This window comes from Zalophus californianus, chromosome 17 (genome assembly GCF_009762305.2).
Source record: "Zalophus californianus isolate mZalCal1 chromosome 17, mZalCal1.pri.v2, whole genome shotgun sequence".
NCBI classification, from domain to species: domain Eukaryota; kingdom Metazoa; phylum Chordata; class Mammalia; order Carnivora; family Otariidae; genus Zalophus; species Zalophus californianus.
In genome coordinates this window covers 32,750,996-32,769,760 of record NC_045611.1, presented here as the reverse complement: position 1 = coordinate 32,769,760, position 18,765 = coordinate 32,750,996, and the positions used below count along the sequence as shown (strand labels likewise).

At 51.9% G+C, this 18,765-nt stretch overlaps 1 protein-coding gene across 8 annotated transcripts in view; it reads left to right on the top strand.

The window, feature by feature from the left end:
* Positions 1 to 18,765, top strand: part of NOD2 (nucleotide binding oligomerization domain containing 2) — a 38,682-nt gene that overhangs the window by 7,883 nt on the left and 12,034 nt on the right. For 4 of the 8 annotated variants that reach the window (XR_003524238.1, XR_003524239.1, XM_027619423.1 and 1 more), the window contains exons 3-7: positions 5,895 to 6,000; positions 8,528 to 10,343; positions 14,259 to 14,342; positions 14,555 to 14,638; positions 16,899 to 16,982. Coding sequence is in view for 6 of the 8 variants with exons in the window: in XM_027619423.1 (XP_027475224.1) it covers positions 5,895 to 6,000; positions 8,528 to 10,343; positions 14,259 to 14,342; positions 14,555 to 14,638; positions 16,899 to 16,982 (2,174 nt within the window). In the remaining 2 variants the exon portion in view is untranslated. Of the gene's footprint in view, positions 1 to 5,894; positions 6,001 to 8,050; positions 8,290 to 8,527; positions 10,344 to 14,258; positions 14,343 to 14,554; positions 14,639 to 16,898; positions 16,983 to 18,765 lie in introns of all 8 variants that reach the window. The other 4 variants (XM_027619426.1, XM_027619427.1, XM_027619428.1 and 1 more) reach the window with 2 other exon arrangements.

Sequence of the window (18,765 nt, the reverse complement as noted above, 5' to 3'; positions counted from 1 at the left end):
TTTTTTTAAAGATTTATTTATTTATTTGAGAGAGAGAGAGAGAGAGAGAGAGAGAGCACAAGTGGGGGGAGGGCAGAAGGAGAGGGAGAAGCAGGCTCCCTGCTGAGCAGACCAGGACGCTGAGATCATGACCTGAGCCCAAGGTAGACGCTTAGCTGACGGAGCCACCCAGGCGCCCCGTTGGCCAGAATCTATTTAGATGCTTACTGTGTACTGGGCTCTTAAAACTTCTTGTGCTCAGTAAATGGGCATTCGATAAATACTTGTTAATGAAACACCTCAGTTATTGAATGAATGAGTGAATGAATGAATTGGAATTAAATGGCAGTGTTAGGTTGGGCCAAACTGGGGGATTTTCTAGTCTTTATTTTCTATTAAAAAAAAGGTCTGGTGATTAGGGGAGTCTAGGTTGAGACTGATGGGATGAACCAGTGCATCCTTAAGGCTGTTTTAAAGCTGGCTCAAGGTGGCTGCATATTTACAGAGCACGCGTGGTGTGGGCCTCTCCTGTTACTCACTAGTGCACGTGAAACCTACAATTCTACCCTGAGGACCAGCTCCTTGAGCCTGGCCCTGTGGGGATTATAGAAAACATGTTCGTTGTTGCACCTACCCTGGTGTCTTTGTGATCTGTTGTGGAGATCGAATCAGCCCATATGGGAAGTGAAAGGATTGTGTCTTATCATCTTTGATCAAGTGTTCAACAGTGTGGTAGTGTGGTCCAGCCTGGATGCTCTGAGCAGTTTAGAGAAGGCAGCCTTGGGCCTAGAGGAGACAGGGCATGCATAGCGGAGGTATTTGGATTGATGAAAAAAGAAAGTAGGGTAACTCATAGGCCAAAGAAGAAATCATAATGGAAATCAGAAAATAATTCAGAACCAAACAGTAATGAGAATCTGACTTATAAAAATTTATGGGGTACAGCTAGAGCGGAACATAGAGGGAAATGTATAACCTTAAATGCTAATACTAGGAAGGAAGAAAGCCTGCATTTTAATGAGCTAAGACTACATCTTAAGAAAAGGCCAGGTGGACAGCAAAAGCACCCATCACTGGGACTGTGCAGAGCACGTGGCCGACAAGACCTCTGAGGGTCGTAGGAGTTTCCCGAGGGACTGGGCGGCCTGAGGTTTAAGTTTTTGGAATCCAGCTCTCTCTGAGCCTTCTTTGAGGTCTGGCATCCTATGGTTCTCTAACTTGGTGGCTTGCCTTCAGTGGCTGAATTTCTGATTCAGTGTGGGTGGTACTTGTGGTATGTCCAACCAACATATCCCCCCACTCCAGGACTGCCTTGTTTACTCTTGTAAACTGACCTTGTAATTTCCTATAAAGAGGCAGTTGTCATGGATTGCAGGTTGGGCACCGAAAAATGCTGTGGAATGAAACAAAATGCAAGTTGAAGAACTAGATCCCTAAAAGACCCACTGCTACTATTTACTGAGTGAGTGCCTACCTCGTGCCAGGCACGGTCCGTAGCCCTCGACGGTGGTGATCTCTAAGCCACACTACGACCTTCTCAGGGTGTCGTGTTGGCTCTACTGTTTCTTAACAGTGAAGAAACTGCCCAGACCACCCATCTGGGAAGTAGCCCAGCTAGGGTTCGAATCCAGGCCTGGTTGTCCCCAGAGGGAATGATCTTCTCTTTCTGACCTGAAATGTGGGGCTTCGTGCGGTGACCTCGCACAGTCGGGTATAACATTGTTAGCAGACCCGAGGGTATAAAGCCAGCTCTCCATCTGACTCATGCACCTGCTAAGGTTGCTAGGGCCAGAGTGTCAGACTGAAATGCTTGACTCTTTTATGAAATTAACTCCAACACCTTTAACTTGGGAAATGTAGCATGCCTGCAGAAAAGTGTATAATTTCACATGTTGTGGTATAAACACGTTCCCATCGCCCACATGAAGACAGAATGCTACTACTACTTTCCTCTGTTGCTACCCCTAGCTTGACTTTTGTGTGAAGTCATTTCTTTGCTTTTCTTCATAGTTTTAACACCTTATGCAATAATTCTCCAAACAATGTGTTTTGTTTTGAAAAAGTTCTAGCAAGCACAAGCACAGCGGTGTCAGGGAAGGGTAGTCCTGCCTCTCCTTCTTGGAGGCAGGCTCCCAGGAGCACGGAAGCTGAACAGGGCCTCAGGGACTTGGTCTCGGCTTTACCATTTGGAGGCTTTCTAAGGGCTCCTGCTGGGAAGTCAGTGGGCAAGGTCATTGAGTGAGGCCCGAGAAACAGAGCATTCACTACAGCTGGAGGATCTGGTAGAGTAGGTATGAGTCAGAGCTGGATGTCCGGGAATAGTCAGAGGAAGTGGGCTGCTCCGTATGCTCAGTTGTAAGCTTGTCCAAGGCTCTTCCAGCTCCCAGGAATAGGGCCAGGCCAAACACTTCTGCGGGGTGAAATGGGTGTCTTCCGCTGACCCAGGCCACAAGGTGGAGAGAAAGAATGATATTAGCCTGTGGTGCAGACAAGCCAAGTATAGATAAGGATTAGGGCCAGGCCTGCCTGCACATCTAGGAAATAATTGCCCTGGTCCTGTGTGACTCGAGTCACGTTGCTCCAATCTGCCTCAACTGGTGGCCCTCTACTTATGGTAGAGCCATCATCCTGAGATTTCCCTTGATAGTCCTCTTATGTTGGTTTTCCTCTACCTGAGTAATCTGTCTTCCTTTTTCTTGGTTTGTTCTATTCTGGGAGATCATATCGCCCCCACAGCTGTAAAATGAGTATATGGGAGTTAAATTTTAACCTCTTATATAGCTACAAGTTTCCTCATATTTGGTCAAAATTTGGCTGGGTATGAAATTCTGGGTTGGTCATCATTTTCCTTCAGAATTTTGAGATTATTACTCCCTTATCTGCTCTCTTCCAGAAAAGAATTGCTAGAATTCCAAAACTCTTTTATAACTCTTTCTGGAAGTGTGTGGAATTTTCTTTTGGCCCGCTAACATTGTGAAATGTCACAATGATGTGCCTTAGTGTTTTTCCATTGTGCTGGGCACTCAAGGGGTGCTTTGAACCTGAAAACTCAGATTCTTTTATGTTCTGGAAGATTTTCTTGATTACTTTATTGATGATTTCTTTCTCTTTTTTCTTCTCTCTCTTTATGGAACTACTCTTTGAATTTTAGGACTCCTAGACTGATCTCCTAATTTTCTTCTCTTTCTTGTCCATTTTCTATCTCTGTGTCCTTTTTTATCACTTCCTTTATAATATCTTCCACTTAATCTTTAAACCCTTGTGCCCTTGTGTTTTTCATTTTTGTGATCACTTTTAATTTCCAAGAGCTATTTTAAAATGTTTCTTATTATAGCATCCTGTTCTTGTTTTATGGATGCAATTTCTTGTCTCACTTAGGGACCATAATGATACAGTGGTTTTTTTGTTTTGTTTTGTTTTGTTTTGTTTTGTTTTTGGTGGAGGGCAGATTTTTTTTCCCACCCTGCGTTACCTTTTTATCCCACAAGTTGCTTTCCCCTTCCCCACTTATTCGGCCTCGATCTCCCACATGAGATGCTTTCTTTGGGCATGTGGTGATCCTTAGTTGACCGCTCATGACCGAAATAGACTCCCTGAATCTAACTCTGGAAACTCAGAGCCTACAGGTGAAACTTGTCTGCCTCAAGTTTCACTGTAGACATTTTGGGAAGTGATGGCACTTGTATCTTTAGACCTTTCCTCCTAGGTTGGTCAAGTTACCAGCCTGGAGGTAAAGGTCTGACTTCCCGAGTTGTGGGAACCCAGTGAGTAAGAGGGCTGGGTGGTGATAGTGGTGGGGAGAGGTCTCTGCTTTCAGCACTCATTTTGCCCATGGTCATTTAAACCTGCTTTTGGGGCATGATGCCCTCCTCCTTTATTGTGCCTGGTGCCTCCCAGTCCAGGGACCCTGCTTTAGCCTTTCCGGAATATAAATCTCCACACTTTGCCATGGCAGGGCAGGAACAGTTGTTGTTGGCTTGGAGTGGGTCAGGGGAACCAGAGATCTGTTTTATAAACCACGTTGACTCAACCCTCCTTACTCTAATCATTTCCTTTGATTCTGGAGGTACCTGATACTCTTAATTCCAGAGATCTTTATAGAGTCCGAAATGCACATTGTGTGGTTTTCAACCCACTGTTGGCTTAGGATCTGGCTTTCTGGGCTCTTCTAAGTCTATTACTATTCACTCCTTTGGCAAGTCCTTGAATGCATGCTCTGTGCCAGGCACTCTTCTAGGTGAGGATACAGCAGTGAGCAAAACAGACAAAAATCCTTGTCCTGGAGATGCTCATGTTCCAGTGCAGGGAGATGGATAATAAGCAAAAGGAAGCAAATGACAGGGCATGTTGGAAGGTGATGGATGTGCTATAGAAAATAGCAGAGTGGGTCTGGGCGTTGAAAGTTACAGGGGGTGGAGGTAGTGATTGCAATCTTAAATAGAGTGGTCAGGGAGTTCTCAAGAAGGTGATATTTGAGCAAAGGCTTGAAGGAGGTGAAGGAAGGGGTCATGTGGACAGCTGGAGAAAGGGCATTCCAGGCAGAGAGGACAGCCCCAGGAAAGGCCCAGAGGTGGGAGCATTCTTGATGTCGCCAGAAAACCCGAGGCTAGTGTTCTGAGCAGAATGAGCAGGGGGAAGATCAATAAGAGGTGAAGTGAGAGAAGTTAAGCAGGATCCTGAGGGTCACAGACAGCACTTTGGTCTGTTTGGAGCCTTGTAGGTTACTGTTGAACTTGGGCTTTTACTCTGAGAAAATGAGGGAAGTGCTGGGACATGTGTAACAGGAGAGGTATGATCTGACTTTTATTTTTAAAGAATGACACTCTGCCTGCGATGTTGAGAATCGATTCTGGGAACAGGGACAGAAGCGGGGACACCAGTTAGGCAGCCTTTGCTGTTTTCCAGGTGAACAATGGTGGCGTCTTAGACGGTGGCATAGAGGAGGGGACAAGAAGGGACAGGGCTCTCTAGCTGTGCATCCAGTGGGGTAGACACTGGCCACATGTGGCTATCGAGCGCTTGAAATGTGGCCGGTCTGCAGTGGCATTCTGTTCCGGAGAATGAATGTAAAATATCTCAGTAATTTTTTATATTGATTACATGTTGAAATGGTGATATTCCGGCTATATCGGGCTAAATAAAATATACGACTGAAATGGATTTCATTTATTTTTACTTTAAAAAAATATGGCTACTGGAAGACTCAACATTACAAATACGTCTCGCATTTGTGTCTACCCTCTGGGCAGCAAGCATCATACTTCTACTGTGCTGTTCTGGATATGCAGTCAAGCCAACAGGGTTTGTTCGTGGATCGCAGAGGAGAAGTTTCCAGGGTGATTCTAGAAGTTTGGGGCTAAGCAACTGGAAGGGTAGAGTTGACATGAGCTGGAAGGAGGAAGGCTGCAGGTTTGGGGGCTGGTGTAGACGAGGAGTTTAGTTGTGGATACGTTAAGTCAGAGGTGTTTAGGGGACATGGCGGGCAGACAGTTTTGGGTGTGTGTGTCCAAGGTTCAGGGGAGCAGTTCAGGTTAGAGATGAAAATGTGGGGGTCGTGCTCAGTGATGGTATTCCAAGCCTCGGGGCTCCATGGAATCACCTGTCTTCCAAATGATTTCTCGCTTCCTTAGTTGTTTTTCCTATCCTTGCAGGTTTATGGATTTATGTCTTTTTCTCCTTTTTAAGTGATTCCCTCTTCTAGTGAGAGCCAGATCAGGTGCGTGTATTCAAGTGTTCGCTTCACCACGCAGCACCTAGTAATGTCTTCTTCAAACTCCTCTTGCTTTGGGTGTTTTTCTGGCCTCTTATTGTGGTGGAAGGGAGATACCTAAGAAACTGTAGTGACTGGTAGAAACCTTCCCATACTGTCTCCATCTGCCTTTCTGGAAAGATACTGACTTTTGCTCTCCCCATAGGCAAGGAGGCTCCTCGATCTTGCCACAGTGAAGGCGAATGGGTTGGCTGCCTTCCTTCTACGTCATGTTCAGGAATTGCCAGTCCCGTTGGCCCTGCCTTTCGAAGGTATATACCTATAAGTTCTTCTCGGTTCATCAGAAAGGGAAAGAAAGGCCGTACGGATTCCTGGTTAAGCGCAGAACTCCAGAGCAAGACCTGTCCTAAGTTAGAATTCCACTAACTGGCCCTGCGGGCCTCTCTACGGCTCAGTTTCCTGATTTCAAGGATAACACCACCACCACTGACTCACTGGGCTATTGGGAGGGTTGAGAGGCTTACCACGTGTAATATGAGGGTTAGCTTTTGTTACTTCCCAAGCTGCACCGTGTTAACTGGAGCCTACTGCGCCCTGAAGCGAAGACAGGTCTTCCTCACCCGCCAAACTCTTATTATTTGTCCCGAAAGGGATACCCTTTTGAGATAGGGTTGTTACCTCTTGATTTCTGCAATTTAACTACTCACTGTGAGAAACTCTGGGACCAAATGGGTTTAGATAACGTGGTAGCTCTCTCGTTGCATATGGCCACCAACCCAACCCAGGGACGGGAGGGGCTCGGATCCCACAGTTGGCACGTAGTAGGCATCCTTGCAAAGGTGCTTTATTTACCATATCTGTCCTTTGCAGCAACCTTGAGAAATCCGTGTCATTTTTTCCACTTTACGGATGTGAAAACTGGGGCAAGGAGGGCGGGGGTTGAGGTGAGGAGGATGTGTCTGGTTTTAAACCGTCTCCACCGCTGCTTCTCCTTTTCTTGGGAGGTGAGATCATCAGTTGTAAAGAGAGGGCGTGAGCCTTGCATGTCTTGTTCCCCCACCACCATAGGGATTGCTCATTGGCAGTGAGGGCCCCTGACCTGTGGGTGGTGCTAGCAGATAGATTTACCACCCTGGGCTCTACCCTCGGGGCAGGGAGCATGCCTGCGGGAGGGATGGCTAGAAGCTGGTGCTTGGCACCTCGGTGGGCACCATCTCCCTGAGAACAGGGCACAGACATCAGTGTCCAACAGGGGCTGCTCATCACAGAGCATGGTGCCCGGGTTGGGCCTCGGTTAATGTCTGCTGTTGATACCATCAAGCCCAGCTGACTTTCATGCATTGTAACTCTGTGACATGGGGTCATACTCCCCAGGGTGACCAATCCAAAATGGACAATTGACCTGTGTTTTTTTTCAAATGAGAGCTCCCTGTTTTTCTGGAGAATTTTATATTGGTGGGTCGTGTCCGGAAAACCTGCATTAGAACTGAGGGAATTAGAAAGGCAGGTGTCTATTTTATGGTATCTACGTTCAGTGCTCCTGGTATATCCAGATTTAAGAACAATGTTGATTACCAGCTCTGGGAACAGAAGACGGGACACAAACACGGGGCAAGTGCTTTGGATGCCAAGTATGCTCTGTGAGAATTACTTGTTAGCTTTTGAGTTGAGAACAAGGGGGCTGGTCTTTGGTTGGGAGCAGCGAAGTCATGATGCCCCAGTGTCCCCCCACCCTGGGGGCTCTGGACTACCACTTCCCCATTCCCTGAAAGAGGAACTAACCCCTGATACAGAAAGTAGTTTGCTCACATTGGTTATTAGAATGGTAAAGGAAAAGCTGCTGCCTTGTGGACACACCCTATGTGGAAGAGGGTTGCTGAGGGTTATGTGAAGAGCATGGGGAAGTGAATCTTGATCAAGAACTCTTGTCCAAGTGCTTGACCTGGGCACCCCGCTGCCCCTGAGACCAAAGGGTGCTAGGTCCACCTGGATGACCCAGGATATGTCCCTATCTCTTTAATCACATTTACCTAGTCCCTTTTTTTGTAAGTAAGGTGACATATTCACAGATCCTGAGGGTTACTGTTATGCCTACCAAACCCATCAGTATCATGATAATAAATACCATCCTTCAAGAGTTTACCATGTGTCAGACAGTCCTCTAAAGTTTATCTTATCTCATTTCCTCCTGTGACAATCCTTCAAGGTGTGGATTTTCCCTGATTTGGGGAGATAAGTATACCGAGGCGGGAAAGGTTGAGTGGCTTGTGCAAGCTAATGATGGAGCCGACATTCAAACCCAGGCGTATCGGACTTCAGAAACTGGGCTGCCAGGCTCTTACACCTTGTGTTTTTCTTTAGAAAGACACAGCCGAGATTGAGTGGTGAAGAGGCTTCTCGAAGGCCATCTAACCAATGTGGTGGGACAGGCATCGGAATGCAGGTCTTCTGATCCCAGCCCAATGCTCCTTCTAATCTACAGCTCTTCCTGATGTCAGTAGTAATAATACCACTAGTTAATAACTTTTGAGCTCTGTGTGGGATGCTGAATGAAGCACTTGACATGAATTATCTTAATTGCTCCATGTAAACCCTATAAGGTAGGGACCACCATTTTCCCACTTCCCAAGTTGGGGGGGGGGTGGGTGGAATTCCCAGGCTTAGGAAAGTTACGTGACTGTCGTCAAAGCCCACAACTTGAAAGTGGAGAAGCCAGGGCTGGCACGTGCTGGCTCTTCTTTCCATGCATAACATCACATTCCCCCATGCAGCCCCCTCTCTGTCAGATCCCATCCACCCCACCGTCCTACCTCATTCGCCTCTTCTTCGGTCTTCCAGATGCCGCATGTAAGAAGTACATGTCCAAGCTGAGGACCACGATATCTGCTCAGTCTCGCTTCCTGAGCACCTATGATGGGGCAGAGAATCTTTGCCTGGAGGAAATATACACAGAGAATGTTCTGGAGATCCGGACAGAGGTGGGCCTGGCTGGACCCCCGCAGAAGAGCCCTGTGACCCTGGGCCTGGAGGATCTCTTCAGCACCCATGGCCACCTCAATGAAGATGCAGACGCTGTGCTGGTGGTGGGCGAGGCGGGCAGTGGCAAGAGCACGCTGCTACAGCGGATGCACCTGCTGTGGGCTGCAGGGCGCGACTTCCAGGAATTTCTCTTCGTCTTCCCGTTCAGCTGCCGGCAGCTGCAGTGTGTGGTCAAGCCTCTGTCTGTGCAGATGCTGCTCTTTGAACACTGCTGTTGGCCTGACCTTGGCCAACAGGACGTCTTCCAGTTCCTCCTTGACCACCCCAACCGTGTCCTCTTAACCTTCGATGGCTTTGACGAGTTCAGGTTCAGGTTCTCGGATCGCGAGCGTCACTGCTCTCCCACTGACCCCACCTCTGTCCAGAATCTGCTGTTCAACCTTCTGCAGGGCAACCTGCTAAAGAATGCCCGCAAGTTGCTGACCAGCCGTCCCGATGCGGTGTCCGCATTCCTCAGGAAGTACCTGCGCTTGGAACTCCACCTCAAGGGCTTCTCAGAAGAGGGCATCGAGCTGTACCTGAGGAAGCGCCACCGTGAGCCGGGGGTGGCCGACCGCCTCATCCGCCTGCTCAAAGGGACCTCGGCCCTGCATGGTTTGTGCCACCTTCCTGTTGTCTCGTGGATGGTGTCCAAATGCCACCAGGAACTGTTGTTGCATGGCGGGGGGTCCCCAAAGACCACCACGGATCTGTACCTGCTGATCCTGCAGCATTTTCTGCTGCATGCCTCCTCAGCAGACTTGGTGCCCCACGGTCTGGGATCCGGCCTGCTTCGAGGCAGGCTCCCCACCCTCCTGCGCCTGGGCTGGCTGGCTGTCTGGGGCCTGGGCACGTGCTGCTACGTATTCTCAGCCAAGCAGCTCCAGGCAGCACACATCGACAGGGAGGACATTTCTCTTGGCTTCCTGGTGCACGCCAAGAGTGTTGTGTCGGGGGGCGCTGCCACCCTGGAATTCCTGCACATCACCTTCCAGTGTTTTTTTGCAGCCTTGTACCTCGTGCTCAGCGCTGACCTGTCACCATCCTTGCTCAGACAGCTCTTCAATTGTCACCGGCCGCGCGGCTCGCTGCTGGCCCGGCTGCTGCCCCCCATGTGCGTGCCGCGCTCAGAGGGCCAGGAGGGCAGCACGGCCGCTTTGCTGTGGGAGGCTGAGCCGCACAACCTCCGGATCACAGCAGCCTTCCTGGCGGGGCTGCTGTCCCGGGAGCACGGAGGCCTGCTGGCCGAGGGCCAGGTGTCTGAAAAGGCCCTGCTCCAGTTCCAGGCCTGCGCCCGCAAATGTCTGTCCCACAGCCTCCATGAGCACTTCCACTCCATCCCCCAGGCCGTGCCGGGGGAGGCCAAGAGCATGCATGCCATGCCCGGGTTCATGTGGCTCATCCGGAGCCTGTACGAGATGCAGGAGGAGCGGCTGGCCCGGCAGGCCGTGCGGGGGCTCAAGGTCGGGCACCTGAAGCTGACGTTTTGCGGCGTGGGCCCTGCAGAGTGTGCCGCCCTGGCGTTTGTGCTGCGGCACCTCCGGTGGCCTGTGGCCCTGCAGCTGGACCACAACTCTGTAGGGGACCTTGGTGTGGAACAGCTACTGCCTTGCCTGGATGTCTGCAAGGCTCTGTAGTGAGTGTTGCTGGGTGACGCAGGCTGGGTGTGGCGCGAATGCCAGCACTCGGGTGCCTTGTGGGAGCTGGGTGCTGGGGGGGGGAGGGGGGCACGGGCGGCCAGCTCCCTCCCCCCCCACCTCTTTGGAGCAACCCCAGCCCCGCCCCTTCCCTGGTAGGGAGCCTTAGTTTTGTGGTGATGATGACAGCCATGCGTATGGAGTGTCCCGCGTGTCAGGCACTGTGTTACACACTTCCGGCAATTAATGCCTTTCATCTTGGTGAACACCCGGGGCTGTCTCCCCGTTATCCTCTGTTTGAGGCCCAGAGAAGCAGAGTCACTGGTCTGGTGGGACACAAGAGATGGCAGAGCTGGGTTGAACAGATCACATCTTTCCTGTGACAAGTCCTTGCTCTCCACAAGCAGCCTGCCCGTGGATAGGTTTCGGGGCTCCACGAGAACCTTGAAGTGACACGCAAAGTTTTGTGTCATATGTGTATGTTATTAGAAACCACCCACAATTTAGAGGTGACTTAGGCCCCATGAGAGATTTTAAAATCCCAATGAGATGCGAATTTCAGGATCCAAGAGCTGGAAAGTGGCTGCAGAGTTGCACCGCACGCCCCCCACTTTTTTTTTTTAAGATTTTATTTTTCATTTGAGAGAGAGAGAGAGAGAGATCAGGAGCGGGGGGGGGGGGAGTGGGAGAGGGAGAAGCAGAGTTCCCGCTGAGCAGGGAGCCCAATGTGGGACTCGATCCCAGGACCCTGGGGTCATGACCTGAGCCGAAGGCAGATGCTTAACAACTGAGTCACCCAGGTGCCCTGCCCCTGCCCTTTTATCCTCTGTGCAGTGCGGCACCCACATGAGGGTGTGCTGTCACCTGTACTGCTTCCCGACCCCCATCTGGAGGTGTGAGGTTTCCTTCCCCCTTTGGAACGTCTGTTCCCGCACCCGCAGGGCCTCTCTCCACGTCTAGGGCCAGGTGAGAGCAGAGGGCATGGCCAGGTCTGGCAGCCAGCCGGCTGCAGGCTCCCCCACTTTCCTTCCTGCCTTGAAAGGGCATGTCCTGCTCCCTATTTAAAACCTCCGAGAAAGCAGAAGTGGTAGCTTAATGTTAAAATCTACTCACAGCTTTCTGGGGCTTTTGGTCTATCCCAGATGACCTTATTTGACCCTAAGCAAGGGACAAGCCTCTCCTTGAATCTATTAAGAAGGCACACCTTCTCTGGGCCAGAGCAGCAAGATTTTTTTTTCCTCTGGAGCAAACATATACCTATCTATTAGAAACTTGGTGGCCTGTGTTATCCCTTACATAGGGTCAGTGGTCGTAAGTTTATAAATATAATGTAATAATAATAATATGTAGCATATTTTATATAGTTAACATGTATATTATAGATAATATATGTTATGAATCTATCAAGAGGATATAGTGTTGACACATTTAAATTGGGTCATTTGCAGAGAGTTTAATAAAGGGACTGTTTACAGAGGCTTGGGCAGCAGTTAGGAAGAGCCAGGAGGGACAGGGCAGGGTCCTGAGGCCTGTGACCATGAGGGTGGGGACGGGGCTGTCACCCTCCGCAGGCCTGGAAAGGCAGGGCTGGGGGGCAGGTGTGGAGAAGGCTGCCTGGTAGGATCTGAGGCCACAGAAAGCTGGGAGAGTGGAGGTCCTGGCCTTTCCTCCCCTTCCCACTCGTGCCTTGACCAACCAACCGGGAGTTAGCGTGGGGAACCTGCTGCTATCATCCATGGGCATCAGCCCCTCAGGACCAAGAGCCAGGCAGAGAGGGGAAAGTGGATCTGGCCAGGCAAATGGAAGATGGCCAGCATACTCTATTTCCCCAGGAAGGAGGAATCCCCATATTTTCACTCAGGAAGTCTGAGACCTGTCTGTGGGAGTCATTTTCCTGATAAAATATGAACGTGCATTTTTCTGAATAGTGGACCTGTCATCCTCAAAGGGGTCCTCGAGTCCCAAGAGGTCGGGAACCACTGGCCTGGATGATCCTTATAGACCAGTCCATCCTTAGAATGAATGGACGCCTTCTCCTCAGTTAAGGAAAGCCCACGTCACTCCCAGGATGTGTCAAAGCGCTGAGGGGAGGCTCGAGGTCTGTTTCTTATTCTCAGAAGAAGGTGAGGATGGTCTGGTTCCAGTGCTCTGCCCGTAGGTGAAAAGGAGCTTGTGGAAATGCAGATTCTAGGGCCTGTCCCCATTGATTCTCATTCCCTAGGTCTGGGGAGCAGATGTTAGAGCCCTGTCTGTGGGTGTGGGAACCAGCTTGATTTTCCACGAGCCATAAAAGGCCTTGACCAAGTTCCACTGCTCATTACTCTCTGTACCGAAATTGCCAGTGCTGTGTGGGAGGGGAAAGGACCTGGAGGTTGCTGCTTGGGCATTTCCTGTGTGTGTGTGTGTGTGTGTGTGTGTGTGTGTGTGTGTGAGAGAGAGAGAGAGAGAGAGAGAGAGAGAGAGAGAGGGAGACAGAGACACAGGGTAGTGGACAGCAGGAGGGCTCCTCTCCTCCACAGCTCCTCTCTCCTACTTGAATTGTTTCCATGCCAACAGAAACGTGCAGCCTCCAGGAAACCTGTCTACAGAGTGTCCTCATCTGGGTTTCTTTAGACCCTGGCTCTGACTCTAGGCTGCTGGCTTTCACAGTTTTTGGGCTGTGACCCACCGTGAGAGAGAAGGTACAAGCAGGCACACAGGCATCTAAAACTGAAACAAAAACTTCACAAAATGACTTTCCGGTGTAAACTGGGATGCATTCTGCCCTCTTCTGTTCTTTTTCCCTTTCAAAATGCTGCTGGGCCCTTCCGAGTTGATTTCATGACACACCAGTGGGTCATGACCTGCAGCCTGAAAATCACGGCTCTAGGAGCCCCTAGAAGGCCTTGGGGGAGAGGCAGGGGATGTCATGCTCGTGGGTGGGGTTCGGAGCCAGACCTCCCGGGCCCAGATTCTTTAGGCGCTGTGCAGCCTTGGCGCGGTCACTCCACTTGTCTGTGCCTCAATTTCCTTCCCCTTAATAGGCATCCTGGTAGTACCTACGTGGTGAACTTTTGTGAGGATTAAATACCTTTACTTTTGGGAAGTGCTTAGGTGAGCATTCCATGCACTTGAGCAGTCATGATTATAGGGAGCTTCTACCCATTCCAGGGGCTCCCAGGGCTTTATGTGCACTGTCTCTTTAAATCTTATTCTCTACAGCCAGGTGGGGCTGGGAATACCATGCTGAGGAAGGGAGCAGCAAATAACTAGTAAGTGGCTGCTAAGGATCCGAATTTCCACTGAGGGATTTCAGAGCCCACGTTGTTAACCTTTAAGTTAGGGTCTCCCCGATCTGCCCGAACATGGGGATCATGGGCACAGTTGTTGACATATACAGACCCCTGGGTCCAGCCGCCCCACACATACAGAACCACCAGCTCCAGGGGAGGGGCCTGAGAGTCTGTATTCTAGAGACGCTTTCTGAAGATCTAGTGGCATCAGGTGAGTATGGGGGATGCTGCCCTCCGGTGCCCACCGTCCCCTCCTGCGGGGGAGGGGGCCGGCTAGTTCTCACCACACCCACCCACCTCGGAACCTTCTGTGAGGCTGCTATGAGGATCGTTTCTGTGTTACAAAGCTGGAAACAGTTTCTCGGACTAGGCCAGTGACCCTGAGGATTCCAGTGTTCTTTAGCAGGAGCTCTGGGTCTCCGCTTGCTGAGCTGTCTCCTACCTAGGGCATGGCGTCGGCACCCAGACCAGGGATGGGGGCGTCTCCTCTGTTCTGGGGCCCTCAGTGGTTTGTGGTGTTTTCCAGAAGCCCAGATGATGGCACTTTGGGCACACATGAAAATCTCTCCGGGGGGTCTTGTTTATTTGATTTTTCTCTCATCAGCTCCATTTTCAAATTTATTTGTTTTGTCTTTTGTTCAGCTTGCGAGATAACAATATCTCCGACCGAGGCGTCTGCAAGCTCGTGGAGCATGCGCTGCAGAGTGAGCAGCTGCAGAAGTTAGCGTAAGTTGGGCTTGGGCTGCGGACGTCGGGGCCTCGTGCCCCCAGCCACGCTCCAGGCCGTGCCACCGGGGCTGTGAGCAGGGCCGGAGAGGTCGGCCTGGTCAGAGGGTGTGGGCGGCTTCTGTGCTGAGGGAACCGGCTACCTGGGGCTTGGGGTGGTCACTGACTGTTGTCCTTGGTCTCCATGGCTCCTCCCTTTCGGAAATTTCCAGGCTCTTCAACAACAAACTGACGGATGGTTGCGCACATCCCATGGCCAGGCTCCTTGCGTGCAAAGGGAACTTCTTGGCGTTAAGGTGAGCGCTGCCTTTCTGCTGCACAGCTGAGTCTGCTTGGTCTGGCCTTGGCCCTGGCTCGGCCTCTGCTGGGCCGCTAATCTCCTGGCTGCTTTACAGGGCCTTGGAGCAGGGTTTCACCAATGCTCTGACCTCCCCAGCAAACTCCGGACTGAGGGCTCTGCTCGGCTAAGGGCTTCCCGCCCTTTGACCTTTAGCCCCCAGGGCTGAAGAGGGTTTCCAGGGCCTTTTCCTTCCCTGGGTCTAAGAGCCTCACGAGCTCTCTGGGGTTTCCCAGCTCCCCGATGGACGTTGAGCACGGGCTGTGGGCAGAGGCGAGCACCAGTCCCCTGTCCCCACGGTGGTGGCAGCCAGTCGCCGAAAAGCTCTCAGAAGGTCCTTTCGGTGCTTGGTGGGTCCGGCTTTGTACTCCAGTCTGTGAAGTCTGCGATTCTGCTGCTCTTGGCCCTCCCGGCTCAACTGGAGTCGCTTTCCTGACACCGTTAAATCACCTCTCCTGCTGGCCCCTGGCTTGGCCTGGCTTCTCTCTCTCTCTCTCTCTCTCTCTCTCTCTCTCCGGGGATGTCTTGCCACCTGGATTTATGTGGCGGTGAAAGAAGAAGAATTTATGTGGATGAACAATTGCTATCGTCCATTCTTTCTACCTGCTGGGCTGGGTTTGGGGATGGGAGCTGCCATTTTTAAATTGCTAACCATGTAGCTCAGTCTCAGGCAGGGCTGCTGAGGCCTTTCTGTACAAAGGACTCTGTTTTGCCACCACCACCTGCTCCCCCAGACTCAGAATCCTGAGAGCCGCTGTGGCCAGAGGGAGGGCCGTGGGGTAGCGGGAAGGTGCTACGCTCGAACCTGAGGCCTGGGTTCTGGGCTAGATTAGCATGATAGTTGAGAGCATGGGGCTCTGGGGATCAGACCAACTGAGGTTTGGGTCCAGGATCCCTGAGATTTGAATCCTCATTTGCTGTGTGACCTTGGGTCAGCCCAGTGCCTCTGTGACTCTGTTTCCCCTACCATAAAATGTGGATAATAATTACAGCTTCCTCATAGTTTGTTGCGATGATTGAATGAGTTAACATATGCAGAGACCTGGCACAGTAAGTCGGTGCTTTAAGCAGTGAGCTCAGTGGCTAAAAGATGGCGAATAATCACGAAAGTTCTCAGTATGTTGGTCCAGTAGTTCAGGCCTCTGAGGAGGGATTAGATGTGCAAGAAATTTGTTGGGGAAAATGCCAATGAGGGGCAGTGGGGGAAGGCACTGGGGGAGGCTGGGCAAGTCAGGTCTGACCCTGAGTGAGGGGGAGAGGGAAGGAAAAAGGGCTGGGAGGAAGTGTCCTGGCCTTCAGCGCAGTTCTGAGAGCACAGACGGTGGCGGCCAGTCCTCCAGCCAAGTGTGCCCAGCTGGGTCCTGTGTCTCCCCGTCACTGGCCGGGAGACTCCTGTGGGAAGCGACCGCGGTACAGAGGCGACCTTGGGTTTCCCAGCCCAGCAGCAGGTGCCCTTAATCACAGGGCCTGTGGTCAGAGGTGTGAGACGCCACCACACTCCTTCTGGAAGGGGATGATAGTGCCTGCCTTGCAGCATTATGAGCTAGAGTGGCCTCAAGGGCCTGAAAGTTCTCCAAAAAGAGGAAAGTATGTTATTAATTCCAGGAAGCCTGGGGTTGTGGGTGAGAGTTCTGGGGACCTCCCTGAAACTCTCCGAGGTACCCGGATGTGGCTGAAGCCTCCCCCCTCCAGTCCCTGCTCAGCAGGATCCCCTTCCCTCTCCCAGCGGCCTGGGCCTGTCCTCTTTCCAGAACAGGTGAGTGCTCCCTGCAGCAACAGTGGACCCAGGAGGGCTGCAGGGGGGCATGGAGTCTAGCACCAGCCAGTGGCTGACGCAGGAGGAAAAGGTGTGATAGTGAGTCACCCTCCCGCCCCTGGGGAAACCACCTCCTAGGACACCTGCCTATTGTGCATTCTGCCCATACCTGTCACACTGCTTTGCAAAACAGGTTTCCCCCACTTCTTTCCCTTTGCAGCTGGGAAATGAAGTAGCGGGAGTCATTACTAAGTTCCCCCAAAACAGGAATAGAAAAGCACATACGCTCACTGTTGGGCAGGCGGGAACGAGAAGACAGGCTCCTGCATCCTGCAGGGAGGTCCTCAAAGCTTTTCTCCATGTTTCTGTGTCGGGGGCACACTTTTCCCAGAAGCCCCGGGCTTTCTGGGCACTCACATCTCCCTGTCCCGCACATTCTTCTTCTCCCTGCCTTCCCTTCCAGGCTGGGGAACAACCATATCACTGCCGCGGGAGCCCAGGTGCTGGCCGAGGGGCTCAGAGCCAACGCCTCCTTGCAGTTCTTGGGGTAGGTTGGATTCTGGGGCAGAGCGGGGGGGGGGGGTTGGGGGACTGCGCAGGGGGCGGGGCTGGGGGACCGCATGGGGGGCATTGGGGGACTTAGAGGTAGGTGACACATTTTAGCTGGAAGGCCCCAGAGGCGGTGGGAGAGAGTGGGTGGCCCTCGGCTGCTTTGGTGTTTGTCTTTCACTCAATAAACAGGAAGCTCAGGATGAGCCAGGGGTGGCAGGAAGCCCTCTGGTCCTCCCTGGGTCCAGGGCTGTGCCTCTCGCCTTCGTGAGTCCCTCAGAACCACTTGGGAGCTTCTGAAGAATGCCTGGGCCCCACACTAGACCAATTAAATGAAGCGCCTGGGTGCAGGGCTTGGGAATCCGTCATTTTTAAAAAAAGCTCTGCAGAGTTTGTGCGGCCAGGGATGAGAAGCAGGGTAAGAGATGGAGGTGGACAAGGCTGGAGACCGGCCCCAGGATGGGAGGGGGCTTTGCCAGGTTCTTCAGAGCGCATGTTGCTGTGGGGTCAGGCCAGGCCTTCCAGGGAGGGCAGAAGAGTCAGACGTGGGCTGGGAGGGCAGTCCCACAGACCACAGGTCCCCACAGAGTGTTGCGGCGGGGGGCGGGGGGGGGAGGAGGGGGGCGTCCTCTGGTTGCCGGGCAGAGTGACCACCCCCCAGGATGGCATCCGTGCAGACCCCCCTCCCATCCCGCCTCCCCTGGTGTGAGCTAGGGTCCATTGGACGAGAAATGGGGGTTTGAGGACCCAAGGCTGTAGGAAGAGAGACTAAAACCTTAGGGCCCAACCCATTTCATAGGCAGGCGAGCTGCCCACACGCTTGGGAGATCACCTTTCCAAGCTGCGTGCCTTGCCACACAGAGTCCAGCCCAAGCGTGGCCCCAGCCCCACCAAGCTCTCTCCTGCTCGGGGTCACAACTAGTGGATCGGGGGCGTTCTCTTTCAACACATGTTTATTAAGGCACCTGTCTGGACCAGGCACTGTGCTCAAACCTCCAGATGCTATCCTCTGATACAAACTGTTCTGAATATTGGTTTTTTCTTGCTTAACAATATATCTATCTTTCATACCCTAATGACATCATTTTTGAAAGACAAGCTGCTTAGTATTCCACAGGCTGGGTGGCTGTAATCTCTAACTGGGCTCCTGTTGAGACACACTGAGGTTGTTCCAGGTTTTTTGCTGGTTGCTTGCAATCTCCCCCGGGGAACAGAGCGGTGCTGGTGCAGAGCCAGGGTTCAGTAAATATTTACCTGATGAATGAAAGCTCAGTGAACCTCTTAGTTCGGCCACCTTTGCTCATGTGTGCCCAGCCAGGTCGGGGCTCACTTCCCGTGTGTAAAACAGCCAGGTCAGAAGGTCTGAGTCAGTCCCCACCTTTGAAAAGGGAAACATCCATCCAAACTGCAGGAGGTCTGAGGGGGATGACCCCTGGGGTGAAAGAGTTTGACACCACGAAGGAAGGGGGGACGCTAGGGAGGAGCGAGGATGACCCGGGGGTGAAGGAGTTTGACACCACGAAGGAACGGGGGACACTAGGGAGGAGCAAGAGAGAGAGAGCTGGCTTGTGGTAAAAGAGTGAGACTTGTTTTGGGTGGTCCTGGAGGATAGTTGAGGGCCACGGGGTAGCAGTCCCTGGGAAGCAGGGTCAGGAAAAATGTTAACCCTGTGACTCGTCACTGAGAGGGAGTTCCCTGTCCCTGAGGGCATGTGCTAGGTGGGCCTCTATTGTTCTGTAAATCTGACTGAAAAATGTGAGTGTAGTTTGGCCATCCCTCCA